At 33.3% G+C, this 20,705-nt stretch overlaps 1 protein-coding gene across 10 annotated transcripts in view; it reads left to right on the plus strand.

Moving 5' to 3' along the window:
- The window catches only part of Liprin-gamma (liprin protein kazrin), a 183,981-nt gene extending 166,423 nt beyond the window's left edge, over window positions 1-17,558 (plus strand). For 4 of the 10 annotated variants that reach the window (XM_085487122.1, XM_085487121.1, XM_085487125.1 and 1 more), the window contains 8 exons: window positions 2,355-2,622; window positions 2,716-3,063; window positions 3,595-3,718; window positions 4,720-4,864; window positions 8,349-8,541; window positions 10,242-10,268; window positions 12,649-12,669; window positions 14,357-17,558. In XM_085487122.1, coding sequence (XP_085343248.1) covers window positions 2,355-2,622; window positions 2,716-3,063; window positions 3,595-3,718; window positions 4,720-4,864; window positions 8,349-8,541; window positions 10,242-10,268; window positions 12,649-12,669; window positions 14,357-14,617 — 1,387 coding nt within the window. In that variant the 3' untranslated portion in view covers window positions 14,618-17,558. Of the gene's footprint in view, window positions 1-2,354; window positions 2,623-2,715; window positions 3,064-3,594; window positions 3,719-4,719; window positions 4,865-8,348; window positions 9,158-10,241; window positions 10,269-12,648; window positions 12,755-14,356 lie in introns of those variants that run through there. The other 6 variants (XM_085487117.1, XM_085487118.1, XR_014925711.1 and 3 more) reach the window with 6 other exon arrangements.
- The last annotated feature ends 3,147 nt before the right edge of the window (window positions 17,559-20,705 follow it).

Consider the following 20,705-nt stretch of genomic DNA (forward strand, 5'->3'; position numbering starts at 1 on the left):
AACAAATTGTAATAATAAAAATTTGCAAAACACTTTTTGTTTGATAAAAAAGCAAGACTTTGACATTTTTAAATGGAATCATCATATTTTTCTCAATGTAGAAAATAACAAATGTAATGTGTACACAATGTCATTTTAAGTTACATTACGACTCAATGTATCATTTAAATTTGCTAGAGAATAATTCTCCACTATAGAAAAAATTAGAAATAATCAAATAGTTGATAATAAAAATTTGTCGAACATTTTTTGTTTGATAGAAAAGTCAGGCTTTGACAATTCTAAGTGGAATCATCGTATTTTTTTAAATGTAGAACATAAAAAAATGTAACGTGTACACACAATATTTTAAGTTACATTACAATTCAATAAATTATTTTAAATTTCCTAAAGCATAATTTTTTATTAATAAAAGAAAATTAGAAATAAATGATTATTCTGATTATATTTATTTTTAATGTTTTGATCGTTTTATCATTTTGATTATTTTATTTATTTTGATCTTTGATAATTTATTTTATTTAAAATTTATTGTAATAATTTTATCAATATTTATTGCTAATTAAAGACTAATAAATGTTTGTTCATTATTTTTTGATCAGATTATCGTAAATATCTTAAATACATGTATATGATTTTTTCAAAAATACATATATACATATATTAACATGTAAACATATATGTTGTTCTATTGATACTTGTTATATACTAATTGAGTGATACATCAATTATTTAATTAGTTACACAAACATTTAATCGCAATTATCGTAGAAATGCGAACAATAACTGCGGGATAAGCGACACATTTTACATGTAAATGCGAATTAAATTGTTTTCTGTCGCGGCAAATAATTGACGCGTGATGTCAAATCGAGCGGTTAGCAATAAATAACTGAACAAAAAAAAGAACAAAAGATTCCCATGACGAACCGCGTCACACGCGAACTAAACACTCGCATGGCGATTCATACGTATATACATACATACATATATATATATATATATACATATATATATGGTATATATATATATATATATATATATATATATATATATATATCCGCGCGAATTCTCTATATGAATGGTTTTTTTCAAGTGCGCACGACACCTTCATTGATTTTTCGCAAATGCACGTAACAATTGTGTTCCCACACACGCTGTGTTCGACGGTTTTTGCACTTTGACGACTCTCGTGGAGCCGTAAACTTTAACAGAGTGTGTGATTACGCCGGTTGCCTAACAATGTGTTACAAACGAGCGAAATGAGTTCGTAACACGATAAAAGGGAAACTGCAACTCTTTTACTACGACGTTGGAGAGAAAGGAACGATGTAGATTCGCGTGCAGAAATAATGAAGATTGATGGTGAATGTAAAAACAGCGGAATCCTTTCAAACGAGACGCCTCTTCGGACACCGGGAAAACATATTGATTTTTTTTGGTCTCTGGATCCGCAATCGATAATACATCGGTTAAAGGGTTTTCATTCTATCTATGCCAGATTCGCGAGGTGATTTTATCTTTAAATGATGGATGGATGCTGATTGGTTTTTCAACTATATCTCATAAGCCTCTATTATTCCATCGAATTGATAGGGCATTAGATTCACCTTCGGAAGAATTTAGTCTCCTTTCTTTTTTTAAATAAATCGGAATTTTTATATAAAAGTTAGGTTGTATATTTCCAGGAAAAACCCTGAAAACCTAGTATTTTCACGGAACTTTGTTCAATCTTAAAAAATAAGGGAATTCTTATGAGATTTGATTGGGTTTAGAGAATTTAAAAAAAAAATGCCCTTTTGTTAATTTTATTCTTATTTAGCATTTAAGAAATATGTCCAACATATCTTTGCAATATTTAAGTTTCTATTAAAATTTTATTTTATTTTTTTATTCATCTAATTTTAGTATCAAAAATTTATATAAATTTCATAGAAAATTGTTCAATTTCTTAATTTAATATAATATTTAATATAATATTTAAATAAATTAATACTCTCCTCATTTATTAAATAAATAACAGAATAAATAATATTAATAATTTATTTATTTAAATAAATTGATATTTCTTAAGATGTTTATAATAAATTATTTTGTATTTTATATTTTTACCTGTTTATTTTTATCAGGGAATTACATATTTTACAAGGTTTCAGGAGACTGAAGTCTCTTTATTATGTAAAATGAATTTTATTAATTATCGCATTATTTTTTAAAGAGTAGAATAATATTAACATGAACAAAAAATTATGCATCTCTCGAAATTTATGTAATCGAAGCAAATGAAAGGACAGATATTTTGTCCGAGTACCGATATGTGTGTGTAGTATATCGATGTTCTCTTCTTTTGACAGAGTGTTCGCGCGTTCGCGACACCGGAAGACAGCGAACAGCACCAGCGGCGGAAGTGGCAGCAACGAGGCCGCTGATAGCTTCGATCCGTATCGATCTTGGTCGCCTCTCACCGAAGAAGGTTACGCCGAGAAGCTTCGCTTGCTCCGTGAAGCGGCTTCCGTGCCTATGGAACGATGGCGGGCTCCGACTGTCTTAGCCTGGCTAGAAGTGGCGTTAGGGATGCCTCAATACGGTCCACGATGCGCCGAGAATGTGAAATCGGGCAAGGTAAAGCCCGTCAATTTGCCCCGTTCCACCAGCGAAGACAGTTCAACCTGTTGAGCTTTTCATTCATCGATTTTTTATATTTCTTGATTACAGGTCCTACTCGAGCTGAGCGACGCCGAGCTGGAAGCTGGTTTGGGGGTGACTCACCCTCTTCATCGGAAGAAGCTGCGTTTGGCTATTGAAGAACATCGACATCCCAGCCACGTCCGGTATCCCTGCATAGCCCAACTCGGTCACACTTGGGTCAGCTCCGAGTGGCTGCCAGATCTGGGTCTGGCCCAGTACTCGGAGAGCTTTGCCACCAACATGGTGGACGCGCGTATGCTGGACCATCTGAGCAAGAAGGAGCTCGAGAAGCTGCTTGGGGTCACGAGGAAGTTTCACCAGGCGAGCATCGTTCACGGTATCCATCTATTGCGGATGCTGAATTACGATCGACAGGTGAGCTGGCATTGTATGACATCTCTCATTAAGGGGATGCTGATTAGGTCTATTTTATCGACAAATATTATTTTTATTTAACTCTTTATTAGGTATGCAGAATGAAAAATCCTTTACTAGAATTAAAGTATTCATAATAACAAATCTGGGCTACTAGATATGTACATAAAAAAATAAGAAAGCTAAATAATTATAATTTTTCTATCGGTCTTTTGTATTGGCGCAACCTAACTTAAACGATAAGAAAACTGTAATTATTTAACTTTCTTTCTACATAAATACACATATGATAGCTCATATTTGTTATTACAAATACTTTAATTTTAATAAAGGATTTTTTATTCTGTATAACCAATAAAGAGGTAAATATTTGTCGGTAAAACAGAGCTAGTCAGCATCCTCTTAAGACCAAAAATGGTCGCTTTGAAATCAGTATTCTACTGAGAGAGGATTTAATCGTGCGATGTAATTGTGCGACTGAGTAATACTGACAATGAGTTAAAGAGAAATGACGTCACGCTTTTGTGACAGGCGCTCGCTGTCAGGAGACATCAGTGCGAGCAGGTTGACACGGATCCTTTGGTCTGGACGAATCAAAGGTTCATTCGGTGGGCGAGGAATATCGATCTCACGGAATACGCCGAGAATTTGAAAGGTGACGTTTAAATCGCCTATCTTTAAAAATTTTTCAACCTGGCAAATTATAATTTCTCGTGTTGTAAAAACCTTTTATATGATTTTTCTAGCAAATTTTATCGTAACTGGAAGATGAATTTCACTTGTCAAACGATTCTATATCTTTGATCTTTTTTTAATTTTGCAATTTATAATTTCTCTTACCACGAAAAATGTTTTATATTTTTTTAGCAAATTTTATTATAATTGGAAAATGAATTTCACTTGTCAAACGATTCTATATCTTTGATCTTTTTTTAACTTTACAATTTATAATTTCTCTTAAGTATCACAAAACATGTTTTTTACTTTACATGATCTTTTTAGCAAATTTTATCGTAATTGAAAAGTGAAAAGTTTTACTTGTCAAACGATTCTATATCTTTGATCTTTTTTTTAACTTTGCAATTTATAATTTCTCTTATCACAAAAAATGTTTTTTTTATTTTTATTTAATTTTTTATAGCAAATTTTATCGTAATTGAACGGTAAGGAAAGGTAAAATTTGCTTGGCAAACGATTTTATATCTTGAAAAATTTTGCAATCTTGCAAAATATAATTTCTTCTATCAAAAAAGATAGCTTTTTAGCTATCGTAATTTGAAAGATGAATTTCGCTTGACAAATGGCTTTAAAAATTTCTTTTATAATCTTGTAAATTATAATTTCTCTTACCACAAGAAACGTCTTTTACTTAACATTACTTTATGAGCAAATTTTGTCGTAATTGAAAGATGTGAATATGGGAAATAACATCTTTCAAAATGTTTCAATTTTGAAAATTATAATTTCTCTTATCAGAAGAAATATCTTTTACTTTTACCTACTTTTTCAGCAAACTGTCATCAGAATTATTGAGCACACATATATCTATGTTTAAAAAGCGGAAAGAGTCGACCTTTCACTCTTAACCCCGATAGCACTCTCGCGAACTTTCGAAATCGCATTTACGATGAAAAACGCACCGTCTTCTCTCTTCAGACTCGGGTGTGCACGGTGCTTTGGTCGTGTTGGAGCCGTCGTTCACCGGCGACACCATGGCCACCGCGTTGGGCATCCCGCCGGCCAAGCACATGATCAGACGACATTTAACCGCCGAATTGGAAGCCCTCGTTCTGCCAGCAAGGTACTCAGTCTACTGTCATCCAGAGGCGACACTGGACAACGCTCACTAATCGACACGACACGTCGTCGACGAGGCTGACGTCTCGGAACACTGAACCCGCGTTCGGACGTTTTTTTTTTCTTTTTTTCTGTCGCGAGAAAGAGCCTCCTTAGAGCGCCTCAAAGTACCTCCAACCTACTTTCGCGTGTCAAGAAGAGAGACACGCGTTGACTCTCGATTTGTGTCAAATCGCGCAATAGAACGAGCCTTTTAACGCTACGAGCCGTAAAAAAGGAGGATTTTATTATATCGCTGAAATTTCTCGTGCGAAAAATTTATTCCTCGGCGAAGAGTAGCACTGCCTTCTAGCTAATCGCGCGCGTTGACTAAAGGAAAAATAGGAATAGAGAGACGATCCTTCGATCAAACATGGATGAAAGATCTTGATAGCTAGATAAAGGACAATAAAACGAAATTGAGCTTCTTTTTTACGTTTGTCGCGTAAAGGCGCTCTTCCGAGGCTCGGTTTCTCGAGATCGGAACGTGACGGGGAGGAATAAGGACCGTTTTACTCTTCATCCCCCGATCGAATCGAATATTCTCCAAATGGAAGTAGCAGGTGCAAGTTATAAAGCAACGAACGACACGTCACGTCGACTCCGCGTTCAGGTCCAAAGTTTCACGATAACCAAAGATCGTAAATCGTCGAATTAAATCCGTGGCGGACCATAATAACAATAATCGATATCCGGTCTTCGATCGCAGGAGACCTTCGCTAGAGCATCGTCAATTATTTATTATTATTCGCAGGAATGCTTCGCTCGCGCGCGCGGATTAAATAGTCGAGAAAAAAAATGTTTCCTCCCTCTTTTTTTTATCTCCTCTATATCCGAAGTATTCTCGGGTGAACTTTCGCGCTTGATCGCCGCGTCGGAGGAAAAATTCCCGAATCGAATCGGAGAGGCGCGAACGATCGATACCTCGCGTCGTAAAAAAAAATAAAAAAAAAATAAAAATAGCGTTAGCCCGGAGAGAAAGAGTTGTTACTGTATAGTCGCCGGTAATCGATAGGCAGCTACTTTTTCCAGAATTTCTACGAGTTAAAGTTAGAGTATCGTATATATATATATATATATATAAGAGAGACGCGCGCGTGTATTCGTGAACTTCCGCGAAAATTTTTTCGTAATCGACGAAACATAATTTAACGTGTATTGCTAGAAAAATATGTCGAGGGAAAAGTTGTAAATATATACGCGGTTCGGAAGGATATGACGAGGGAGCGCAAAATTTTTATCTTTTCGAACGCGCTCCGCGAAAATAATTCGTTGCAATTTTAATTTCAGTAGAAGAGTTCACTAATGATGATCCATCGAAGTACGTACGAGCAATTAAAATTCAAATTAAGATGAAACATATGAACTCCCTTGGCGTATCGAAGTATATAAATAGAAAGAGAAAGAGAGAGAGAGCCGATTTCTCACGATATTGCGCGAAAGAGGAGAAAAGTCACTCGTAGTCTTAAAATACACACGCCATACCTGGATTATTATCGGGCATACACACACGTATACAGTATACAGTCGACATATAATGTACATATACAAACATGCGCGATTATCAAAAAAAAAAAAAAAAAAAAGAAAAGAAAAAAACCACCCAGCGAAACGTGTCGTACCCCGGGAGTCACTCGGGGAGACGCGAAGCCGCGACTTCGCTGGGTCTGCAAAAGTCGCACTCGGTCGCAGATCCACCGGTAATGTTTCTCATAGCTGAGCCGTAGCCCACAGCTGCTGCCTGCACTGCACTGCGCTATGTACAGCACACGTTATGATCTTAGTGAACGTGGTGTAATCCTTGGTCAGACATCAGTGCACCCAGCCCACTCCGTTTTGAGTCTCCCTGAAAGATAAACATTATAGGAAATCGTCTTCCGTCGTTAAAGAAACCTTCGTACGCACTTTTGGAATTAATTATCGTGTGATTGCCTTCCTCACGTCTTACTCTCCTACTTTCGCCCCCTCTTTAATTATTATAGTAATATATAGAAAGAATTATTCCGTTTTCCCTTTATTGCTATCTTGCGCGGGTCCCCCTTTAATGTTTCTCTGGCCAGGAATCACACCACCCAAGTTGCATTATATGATTCCTTTTATCTTTTTCTGATTTGCCAACTTTGATATTTACATATATCTTTGACTGTTCGATGTTTACTCTCGTTGACTGGTTAGCGCGGCTGGAAATGCGCCGACGAGACCGTCCTCGGCGTATTTGGCAGTCCGATAAACATTATATACATTATATACTCTATATCGGTGGTGCACAAAATGCTTGTGTATGTATATTTATGTTGTATAACTAGATATTCATTATATGAGATATATATATTATATATATACATAGATTCTATCGTTTCTATATCGTCGGACATCTGCAGCGAGCCACTATCGATATATCTATCATCCACTAGCTGAAAGAACCTCGCATCAAATACATGGAATTTTGACTTTTGGTTGTTTTTTTTTCATATGTTGTAGCTTATGCTGAACAAGAGATGTAATAGCCTCAAAGCTAAATATTAGATTAGCCAGAGCTCAAGTTTTTCGTATTTGGCTATTACATTTTTTGTTCAACAGATCATAAGCTACAATGTATGAGAGAATCAGCTGATCTTACCAAGATTCAATTTTATATAATTAATATACAGAGGGTTTTTGAACCTATATAAAAAATCCTAAATAAATTCTGGTAAAATCAGCTGATTTTCTCACATATTGTAACTTGTGACCTGCTGAACAAAAATGTAATCGGCTCAAAGCTAAATAATAGATGGTTACTAATTTACAGCTAGTCAAAGACAAAAAATTAGGACTTTGTGAGTTTGACTGATTCAGTAACTATCAAATATTTAACTTTAAGCCTACTACATCTTCTGTTCACCAGGATCCAAGCTACAACATATGAAAAAAAAAGGTTTTTGAACCTATATATAAAATCCTAAATGAATCCTGGTAAAATCAGTTGATTTTCTCACATATTGTAACTTATGACTTGCTGAACAAATGTAATAGATTCAAAGCTAAATAATAGATGGTTATCAATTTACAGCTAGTTAAAGACGAAAAATTAGGACTTTGCGAGTTTGAGACTCATTGTCAGTAACTATATCAAATAACATTTAGCTTTGAGCCTACTACATCTTCTCTTCACCAGGACCTAAGCTGCAACATATGAAAAGAAAGCAGTCAATTCCACCGAAAACCGAAATCCAATGTATTTGGTGCGGGATCCTTAGAGAATACAAAAAAAAAAAAAGAACTCTAATCAAAATTTGCCAAAAGCAGAATCCTAATCTCGCGAGAAGGAGAGATAGTTCCGAGAGCGGTTCGCTGTAGTAAGTTGCCGCACGTGTGTGTGTGTCCGTGATCGAGGTATGGGGTCGTACGTGGAGGAGTACGCGCAAGAAGGCGTGCATGAAAAAGTGGTGGTGTGCGTGTGTGCGTAGAAGTCAGCTGGAGGTGGTCCCGAGGAACAGCACCGGCGGAGGTGGCCGTCCGATGAGCACCGCGAGCGTAGGAGGTAGTCTCGGTCGCGGGAGCCGGGCCCTGCATCTCCAGCACCATCAGAGCTCGTTGTCGGCCCTCCACATGACGGCGAATCACACCGGCACCGTCGACAGGCGCAGATCCAGCCTCAGGGTAACGTACTAATGTCTTAGATTCGGCGAGAAACCCTTGGTCAATCGCGCCAGGATGCCTCGATGCCGCTCCTACCCTATCTCGCCTGTCTGCGCATTCTTATTCTTCCCAGCTTCGTGAAAGGTGTCATTCATTCCAATCGGGCTAATCAAAAAATTCAGCTTTGCGCTTCTCTTCTTTTTTATTATATGAAAAATTTATATTGCATTTTTTATGTACAATAGATACATATATTTAATTGATATAAAATATAATATAATATATTTTAATTTATTGAAATTAAATATATTGTATTATATATTAAATTATGTGACGAAAATTAAATTATTGTAGTATAATATATAAAATTTAATTGTCGTGTAATTAAATCGAGTTTGAAAAGCTGGAAAGAAATAAGAATAGAGTGCGAGACACGTTTTTCGGAGAGTTTTTTCTCTCGGCGAGTTGCTTCCTTAAGCCTTATGCGTTCATCATGATCATATTGCATCTTAGGAATTTTTATATCTAGAGAAATGATATCTGTGTGGCGGTCCTTTCTCTTCTCATTAGAATTATTACACTAATGGATTCGTTTCTTCCCTATTCTTTCATTCAATCTTCAACGGAGATACGAATGGTACACATATTCTTGGCTACAATTTAATATAATAATTTTACCCTTCTTTGCATTGTTGTGTGTAATAAAAATATTTGATATTTATTTTAAAAAGTTATATATATAGGATATTTTGTGTAATATGTGGAAGCCACTTCAGGAATGGATTTAACACTCCAAACAATTTTTTTAACAATTTAATCGCACATATCCGATTGTTTTTATAAGCTAAATTTATTTCTGAAGTAAATCTGATATATTACGGGATATCCTATATATATATATATATATATATTACAAATAACATCATTTTCCGCGGTAAATTATTTTCTCGATACATGTTCATATATTTCTTCCGTAAGCTGTGTAATCAATACAAACAGTATCAATAATCCATTGTACAGCACAGATAAATGCACTGAAAAATGCAGGCACATCATATCAAAACAGATTTATCATAAGTATTTAATTCAAAATGCAACGCAGTTGCATAAAGCCATTTGATCTTTCTCTCTCGCCTCATTTTCGCATTTCACTTTCACGCATCTCATCTGTGCGATTATCAGCTCTTTATTTTTATTAATCATTAGCACGATTGCATGGCACCGCTTAATTAAGGACGCTCGCATATAACGCCCTACAGCGTAATCTTTTTCTATAATACCTGTAATTGACTCTCGTCGAGCAAGAAATGAACGATTATTTCGGACGATAATTTCAAATTGATGCTGTGCAGCTATTAAATTTATTACAAAACGGAACAGAGCAAGAGATACATATTTTATATAGTAAAAAAATTTGTAATTATAATAATTAATGTCGTGCAATAATATTTTATTTTTAGCACGTCGAATAAAGTATTTTACTCTTTTTATCAGTTATATGTATATGCAATAAAGCAAAATAAAAGAGAGAATATAAATGTGTTTAATATATTTGTTCAAAATTTGTTTTCCATTTAATTGGCATGCACGAAATAAAATTCCATTCGTTCAGATAATCCGTACAAATTTCGCGACGAGAATCGATGACAGAATTTCACGCTGTGAGCTATGAGCTCGACCTAATGTTAATCATTGTCCCTGCATCCTGTGGATCATCGCAGACTTGCAGTCTTCTTTACTTGAAAAAGGTTCGGTATTTATATACATATATATATATATACATATACATATCCATTTGTTTCTCTTTCTCTTCTAAAGTTCTTTGTACATTACTTGTTCCATTTTTGCCATAGAACCCCCTATTACGAAAATTGCTGCATAAATGCAGCGTTGCATAAATGCAGCACGTTTTCGCAAGGTTTCTAATTAAACCGTCGAGATTGAATCTACTGCGATTATTATTTTCTAAAATTATCTCGTTCTGAATTTGAATTAAAATCGCTTTATTACTCGATTGTTTCTTCAAAACTTGCCAAAGACTTTGCGAAAACGATCTCTGCGACGACAAATGAGTGAGCAATCGATCGTGTCCAATTTTTAACTGTATTGCTATAAATTTCTCTACATAACTATGTAGTTTTTCGCCGAAAAAAATTTATTTTTTAGATACGATAGAGCTCTCTTGAATAATTTTGTAATAAAATATTCATATATATTTATGCATCTCATCGCGACAATCACAAATTACGAAATGATCCCGATCGATCGCGGACTCGTGTATTCTTTTCTAGGAAAGTAAAATAGGAAGCCACACACACTTGGTCTGAAAAAAAAATGTATCGGCATCGCGGAGCAAGAAAAATATTTTCTCGCTCCGCGAAAAAAAAAAAAAATACAAGATCTCAGCGAAGCGACGAGGCCGGAATATTTTTTTCGATTAACGCGACCCCGAAAATTCATCAGCTGTTTGTTCGACGTTTCGAGAAAAACGCTTCGCCGAGATCCCTTCGGGCGATGATTCCTAATGGATCTCGACCTCGATCGTATATATACAGACCTAGAAGATGCGAGCAAAGGAGTAATCGCGAACGAAAAAAAAAGTCAGGCGTGTACAACAAGGGCGAGGCTTCTCGGGGGTTTAATTGCGAACACTTTCGTTCTATTATCGTCGGTCTATTTAATCGCGTGTGCGAGTCACCTGTATCCAAGGTCGTCCTCGCAATGAATCAAACGAATAGAGATCCGCTCGCGAGAGAGATGAAGGAGAAAAAGACTGATGGATTAGGAGCCTAAGCCTTGTGTAATCCGGCATTTATAGAGAACGGAACGGATCGTGGAAAAGAAAAGAACACCTCCTCCTTGTATCTACCGTCATCAACTTGTACACCTCGTTTCCGTCTTTTGTAGCCCGATCAGATTGCCAGGACAATCTGTCGCACTGAGAAAAGGATGTATATTCGCGCGAGAAAAAATTCTCTGTTAAAAATTAATTTTTTATTATATTTCTAAAGAATGATTTCTATTTTCTTTTTATTTGTTCGCGGAGAGAAATATTTGTCTTCGGGGGAAAAAATTTGATCGAATCAATTTTTTTATCAAAATGTTTGACAATTTATCTAGAAATTAAAGGGATGCTGACTAGGTCTGTTTTATCGACAAGTATTATTTTCATTTAACTTTTTATTGGCTATAGAGAATAAAAAATTCTTTATTAGAATTAAAGTATTTATAATTTATAACAAATCTTGGCTACTAGATATGCATATAAAAAAAAACAAGAAAACTGAATTATAATTTTCCTATCGATCTTTTGTATTGGCGCAACCTAACCTAAACGATAAGAAAACTGTAATTATTTAACTCTCTTGGTTTCTTTTTAGATACACATATAATATCCCAAATTCGTTATTACGAATACTTAATTCTAGTAAAGGATTTTTCATTCTGTATAGCCAATAAGGAGTTAAATGAAAAATAATGTTTGTCGATAAAACAGATCTAATCAGCATTCCCTTAATACGCGATAAATAAATTAAAGACGAGATCGGAAAGAGAGAGAGAGAGAAGAAGGGAAACGACCGGAAGGGCTAATCGGCCAATGAAATATTCAGAAGTCTATCGATCATTCGAGGGTGCAGCCGCGCGGTTTGAAATTTCCGCATTATATCTAATCCCGCGATTATACGGCCCATTCTCGGTGCCTAAAGTACACCGACGTTTACGCGTTATGTCACACACACACACACACACACACATACACACACACACACATTGTAAACACTGTATATAACGAGCATATTACATTAGCCAAACACGTGTCCTCCTCATGTATGTAACCAAGAGTGTCCCGTGTCTTAAGGTATATATACCTTTATAGCGAGTAGAGCGGTTTAAATTATGCAATTACACCAGTAATTAGCCAGTACGTTCCGTATATATATTATTTATATTAGCGGGCCGTATTATTAATTTATAATGATTACCGAAATGGGGTAATAATGGATTAATGCCCCGCCGTTTCGCCCGTCGTAATCGAATTGTGTAAATATAAACTGGCGATTTCAATGTGGAAAATTAATCAACGTGTGGATTTCTTAATCGACCTTATTTCGTCCTTTTTTGCTATAGTTGTCGTGGAGGAGCTCACAGGTATGCGTATCATTAATACAGTCGAAAAGAAAAAGTAATTCGTATCTGTCTCTCTCAGTGTAGTGTATCCCTGTCTCGTAGTGTATCATCCTCACACTCTGTCTCATCCCGCTCATGCACCATGTAAACCATATATTTAAAAGTCTATTGCGATCAGGATGGGCCTGCCGATGCTTGCTGCGGAGTAACGTAACGAAAACGAAGGACTTTCTTTCTTTGTTGTAAAAACACGTGCTTCCATTCACGCAAGAATCTCACTCTGCTGCTGATCCTGAATATCCTCGGTTTTCGTCGATCCTCGCATTTTGAAGATAGAGGCAAATTTAGATAATGAAGCTAATTACTTTTGGTATTTTTTGAGAATTTTTTTTTCAGGAAATAATATAATAATAAATTATAGGATTTTTTATTTCTTATATATATTTGAGTGTATTTACATATAAACAATTATAATTTTTAATTGTGACAAACTGCGTGCAATGATTTTGCACTGTGGATTAGATACGAGAAAAATATTTTCTCGTAAAGAAATGTCATAGTTATGAACTGTCACTTCTTTCAATTTTCTATCTTGTTTTTTTATTCAAAAACTGGAAATAATTTTGAGGCAAAATTATGACTTTCTAAGTTCTTCAATTTCATGTAATTTTATAAATTGAAAAATTTGACAGTTCCTAAATGTTATTTTCTGTACAAGAATATATTTTTATTTTGTAGATTGAACCAATCTATAATATAAAATTATGCAGACACTGAAATCTGTACGCGCATAAAAATGATAATTTTTTATAAAACTTAATAATTTTTTTACATGACACTACTCAATTATACAAAGTATAACTGAATAAACATGTTCAAAGCACACCATCAAACTCTCTGAGACCAATTTCGAGACGATTTTTCTCAGTGAAAATGTTGAGGCACCAATTTGGAAACTATTACTGATTCTCGCAAGTTAAACTTCGCAGAATTAAAATATCAACAAAATTACATTCTTCAATTTAATCAGCTAGCTTTATTTTAATAGAATTTTAATTTAAGGCTTATTATTAGTTATAAAGATGCAAAATGATAAAAAATGATGACCTTTTTTCACATTTTCGCTTAAGAAAAATAATTTCTAAATTGGCCACAAAATCTGATGATGTGTTCCATATATTTTTTCAGTTACACATTATATATATAACAAATAAAATAAAAAAATCTCACATTAATAACTATATTATTCACTGAGAAAAAAAATTACGAAAGCAGACCATTATAATTATCAGAATTAGAATCTATAATAATATAAAAATAAAAGAGTATTAACTGTCTATCTGACAGCTCAAGTCGCTATCTAAATTTTCCGCCACTCCGTACAAAACTTCTCTTCCCCCAGGAAAATTCCCAAAAGCAACTCAAAAATAAATAAAAAAAAAAAAAAAAACACGTAAGAAATATTTGAAGAAAGAAAAAAGCATTTTCCAGTTGCCTTCCCATAGGTTTTTCTTTTTTTGAGAAAAACAAAATCTCTAGAAAGTCGTTTAAGTTTTCGCGTTGTCCGAATCAGTTTAATCGGCACTTGGGCATCTCCCGGTCGCTCGTTTGCTCGTATAACAGCTTCGGCCCCTTCTAGAAAGTCGAGAACCTCCGGAAGGAGAGCCCGGAGAGCAAAAAGCCCATCTCATCGCCGTCTCTTTCGCAGGGATCCCTGAGCAGGGCGTTCGGTCTCCGGCCTAGAAGCGAGAAGGCGTCTCCATCCTCGTCCTCGGACACCGGCAGCCTCGCCAGCCAGTACATGAGCAGCAGCGTCCGCAGCACGTCGCCGCAGCCGCCGCAGCTGCCGCCGCGGCCGATGACGACCGGAAGTGGCGGCGGCGGTGGCAGCGGCAAGCGCCACCGTCGGGTCAAGAGCATCGGCGACATCGAGTACATCAGCACGGCCGCGGTGAGCACTCCCGTTTGACAGGAGGGCAGGCCCCACCACGTGGGGCCTTATCGCAGTCTGAGCGAGCGCGGCTACTCGTCCTCCTCGTCCCAGTACTCGGGCTCGTACTCAGGCTACAGCAACGTACTGGCCGGTCCCGGCGACCAGCAGTTCTACCAGCAGTACCAGCCGCACTCCAACTATTATCATCAGCTTCACGGAGGTTACTACTCGCCGCAGAGCTCCGGCCCGCCATTCCCGGGAGTGCAGAGATACGGCAGCCTGGCGGAGGAGGCCTGGTCATCCTGCTCCAAGAGCGACGCCGGGGTCTCCAAAGCCAGCCCGAGGACTTACCTGGCTTAGCTAGTCGCCGCGAAGCAGTTCAAGTCTCGTTGAACATGTGTGGTGTCTTTTATCCTTGAAGATCTCTTACGGAGAGAAAAAATGTGAGGAATCATTATTTTTCAACCGATACTGAGAAATTTTGGTAAAGAAATCTTACATGGTGAGATGTATTTAATGTGTTTATTTATATTTACTTAATCTCGCCATGTGAGATTTATTTAATAAAGAATTTGCCAGTATTGATTAAAAAATTATTATTCCTTTAATTTTTGACTGGCGATAATAAAGAATCTCTAATTAGTAAAAAAGTATGATATTTCTAATGAATCTGGATCCGCATTTTGTCAGACTCGCAGGCTGTATAACTCCAAGAGATTATTATCGAATGAAAATGTATTGCTAAGTGTATAAGATTGATCTGATGTGTAAAAACGCTTTGGCGAGGTGACCTGAATCGAATTTATAATCAACCTGAAAGATTGATGTGCGAGAATACTCGGATGATCATTATCGAAATAATGAAATAATTGTTGCGCAATGTGACAAATTTAATAGACAATACGTTAGTTGGATAATGGATTGAAAAGTCGATTTTAAAGCTGAAAGTGCGAACGATTTCGGACATTTTTGTCGAGATACAGTTATATCTAAGACGAGGCTCTATAACAGACGAATAAATTAATCGCAATTATCTCAGAGTTATTCACGATTACGAAATAAAAAATATTATATGCGTACAAATACTAGGCAGCATATCGCGATGTCATGAGACACGTTAAAAGCGTCTGACCAAATTTTATTAACACATTATGCCGATGATATATAATAACTGACAAAGAAAGAATAATTATATGTACGATTGCAGATGGGATTAAAATAATAAGCGAATTTACTATTTAATTTCTTCGATTTAATTTATACATGGTGGACAATATTTCATAAACTTCTCGCAAGGAAAAGACAATTTTTTTTATTTTCGAACAAGCTCTCTATAGAGATATAATTTAGATTAGATCGTAAATTCATTTATTCATTCTTATATAGGCTAGCGAAAATTGTATCATGTTGAAGAATGTTTTCATTTAAGAATAATCGATCTTGATGAACGAATGAATGACTGTGGAAACTTTATTATGGCCGAAAACGATGTCACTGAAAACGATAACACGAAATGATATCTTTTTCGTATATGCATGTATACGATATATATTTATACGTTTACTTTTTATGGATATTTACATGAGTTTCCTATGGTTATTTAAATTGAAAATTTTGATTTATCGAATAAGCGGAAAACGACACATCCTAAACTCACTTAAAAGCTAGGAAGAACATAAAATTGTATCTCACGAAGACACTCGAGTCTTCCATCATAATCCGCGGCTCGATAAGATCTGAATACATTCCATTCTTCGATTATTCAAAGAATTCTCGAAAAGAAGAATCGGAAAATTCAATTAAAACGTCGCAAGAAATTCCTTTTTCATCATATACAAGGACATGGGCGTCTGCAGAGAGAGGAAATTTCTTGTGAATAAATATTACAATTTATTTGCAATTTTATTTAATATAAAAATATCAAAATAATAAAAAATTGAATTGAAAAAATTAAGAAAGAATAATAATAAGAAACAAAAAAAAAATTAATCATGCCTGGAAAAAATCCTGCGGACGCCCATGCACAAGGATCCTTCAAAAACTATTTAAAAAAGACTTATTCTCCGAACGATTGAACGGATAATTTTTGATCCTATATTTATGATATAATTATGTGAATATAATTAATCGTGGGAATGGAAGGAAAACGTAATAATAATGAATCACATACGCGATTTAATTAATCTAAGTGCCAGAAAGAGATATCGAGGGTGCGTCGTGATTTGGCGACCTGTCAAAAAAACGTACGATCGACCCCCCATGTTATTATAATATATCATTATATTAATAATACATAATAAAATCTCCTCCTTTTTTTCACCCCCCCCCCTTCAGTGTTCGTATATTACGCTCGCAAAAGAGAAAAAGAGAGACGATATTTTGCAGATAATAATAATAATAATAATAATAATATGCATATTTAACGTGATATTTATTCGTAGATTATAATTATTTCGTATAATATACTTGTACGCGCGACACGCGTTTTTGGTCGCCGGATTATTTGATTCTACGTCGAGATCTCCTGACAAAGAGAATATTTAATGATCAGGACCATACAGGATATACAATGATATATTTTATATTTGCAGGACTAGTATTATCGCCGTTTCGCGAGGCAAGAAATGGTGAATTAATACGTTAATTATCTCTTGCGACATTCTCGTGCGTACCTAAGTAATTTATGTATATACATATATATAAATTAGTTTTAAGTCTAATTTATTTGTATACACAATATTAAATATATATATATAAATATATATATGCGCGGCACGGCCAAATATATGCAATCGCGAACACATTTTCCGAAATGTTCGCTTATTATAAATGTATATTTTGGTGCGAATCTACGCGCGTGACCACAGATTTCAGTGCAAAGCATTGTAAATGTGCTCGTAAGTAATGTCTGTATATATTTGTGTGAACTGTATATCTAAACATTTGGAAAAAAAGATTAAATAAATCATTGCCTTTACTTCCGCGCGACACAAATCTTTTTGCGAAATAATTTTCTCATTTTCTGACACATTTATATTTTATTTTTAATTTTTATTTTCTAAATATATTATAACATTTTATTATTAGCGAGAATAGAATATATTTTTTAATAATATCCTCTGACATTTATTATACACATGTACGTATAGCAAAATAATTTTAATATTAAATATATATATATATATATATATATATATATATATATAACTATCAATTTTTATAAAATAACATTATCAATGAATAAAACCTTATAATTTATCAATTTAGAATCTTACTTAACAAAAAAGTAAAACTTTGATTTTAAAAGTTTCGGCTACAATAAGAAAAAGATAATGGCAAAAATTTGAGATAATGAGGAAGGTTTGCAGCAGATTATAAATAGAAATAATGGCTTGTATTCTCAGCTCACTTTTAGCGGCACATTTAAAAAGCAACATTTAGAGGCGCAGATAAATGTGCTAGTAATATTATCAAAGTTGGTCGTATTTTCATTGCACATTTAAAGCGCATCTAACTTAGATGTACTTAGAGGCACATTTATGATTATCCCCGCTAAAAAATGTTTATACGTTGTTATATATTAACAATATAAAATTATATAAAAATATATAAAAATTATACAAAAATTATATAAAATTCTACTTACAATTATGTAGAATAATTAATAATTAATTATTAATTTATTATATTTAATCTAAAAAAAATCTTAAATTGTTTAATGAATCCGTAAGAAAAATATTTAACTGCATTAAAGTGCTTCCAGATCAGATACAATCCAACAGATTGATTTAGATTCTGTTGGATCAATCTAGTCTGTGACCATCTAATCAATTTGGACTTTATTAAATTTCTTTCATTAATAAAAATAAAATAATTTGTATATAATACATATTTCCTTGACCAACAGTGTCATCATTAAACGGTTGCCATGACTCTGTCTTCTATTTTATAAAAAAATAATTCATTGATATTAATCTTATACATTTTTATCATGTGAAAGTTGTCACTTATTTATGTAATTTACATTTCGCGTGATAGCTTTGAGAGTTCGATGCGTATAGCGTTTGAAAGTCAGTATATCTACAGCTTTTATTCTACTATTATTATAATTATCATATTTATTTAATAGTTTACGCATAAAATACAATAAAAGTAAGCAGCAATTACGACGTATGCAGAATTATATTCATTTCGAATATAGAATTGATTGCTTGAAAACACCCTCACTACTGTGCAATGTACTATGCCTGAACGCACGAATTTCGGACGATATTTTAATTAGTCAATTATAAACTTCTATAACTTTTTATTTGAAAACTAATGCAGCCTCGACATTTTAGTATTAGGATTTTCATTTTGATATAATCTCAGGAATATCCCATTAACGGGTGGCACGTTAAGTCTGGAACACCCTGTATATGCCGTCTTTAGATAAATTTTTAGAAACTGTTAAAATTTGTGCACTTTACCTAATCATTTAATTTCTTTAAAAAATATTATTTTTAAACTTACGCAGTACTATCTAGTTCTTAATGCCTTCAAAAATTTTAATTATCAAATTTAATGCGTGTTTGAAGCTAAATTGGTGACTCACAAATATGGTTTCTTTAATTTCATATTATCTTGACTTCTTCCTTTTTTCTAAAATTATCTTATTAAAAATACGCGTATTAAATATTCAAATATAATACTAGAATATGTTTAGAGATTTAAATTTTATTTTTTTTAACTTCCTAAATTTTACCTTTCTCATTAATAAATATAAAAGAAAATATATTTATTTACACATTTTATTTTATCTTATTTGATTATTAAAAAACTGTAATATAAAAGAGAAACGTAATATAAAAGAAAATAGTGAAAAGAATATAACATGAGATAAAAATTAATTCGAGAAGAAACAGTATTTTAAAATACAAAAAAATTGAAATAGAAAAAGTGCTTATATATAAAAAAATTTGTATGACAATATTATTCAAATGTATTATACATATATTTAAAAAGATATAAAAAAATTTTTTAGAAAATAGAAAATAAACATACAAAATAAAAATGTAGGATTACAATTAATATTACATTAAATCTTGTTATTATAATATGTGTTATATTATAATAGAATTAAAATTATTAATATATATAACATTATAAATGTGTTAATATTAAAATAATTATCAAAATTAGAAAAAATAGTAATACTAATAATAGAGTAATAGTAATACTACAGTACAGTAATAGTAATACTGTAATAGTAACATCAATAGTAATACTAATGTAAAAAATTAATAAATTATTAATTATACTTTATATAGTTTATACCTCTTATAGATTAATATTAATATATAATATTTGCTAAACATCTGCGTTTTACTATTTAATATTTAATAGATATACATATATACAGTACACATAATGTATATATATGTATGTATAAATAGTTTGTTACTTGAAATATTGTTGGTGTATTTGTTGAAGTTAAACTTTTAGCGATATAGTTAGATGTATTAAGGCTTTGCAATTTTTGCATATATATCTTCATAAAATTTTACTTGACTGACCAGTTGTTCAGAACGTGCTTTTAACTTGTTTTTAACACTCAAAGGAAATTTCGTATGAGAGAGTGCAAATTTTTCTATCTAAAATAAATTTGATATTTTACTAAGCAGTTATTAATCATTTTATAAAACAAAATTGCTATAAATTTTTAAACTATTAGCATAATTATATCGATATATATATATATATATATATGTGTGTATATGAGATATTTTAAGATATAAGTAAAAAATTGTTCATTATGTATATCTAAGATATTTGACATAGTTTATGAAAAATTAATACTCAAATATAATTCCATATAATTGAGTGCAAATTCTTTTATCTAAAATAAATTTTATTTTATAAAACGAAAATAAGACAATTTTTTAAACTATTAGCATAAATATATCGATATATATATATGAGATATTACAAAGAAAAAGAAAAAAATTGTTTATAACGTATGTCTAAGATATTTAAAATATTTTTATAAAAAATTAATACGAAAAAAAAAGTTTATCAATTTTTAAAATTTACCTTAGAAAGTTGCTTTTGGGAATATGCATTGTTAATCATAACAATTAATGCT

Source organism: Nylanderia fulva, unplaced genomic scaffold (assembly GCF_048542155.1).
Source record: "Nylanderia fulva isolate GAGA-0341 unplaced genomic scaffold, ASM4854215v1 Scaffold5, whole genome shotgun sequence".
Lineage (NCBI taxonomy): Eukaryota > Metazoa > Arthropoda > Insecta > Hymenoptera > Formicidae > Nylanderia > Nylanderia fulva.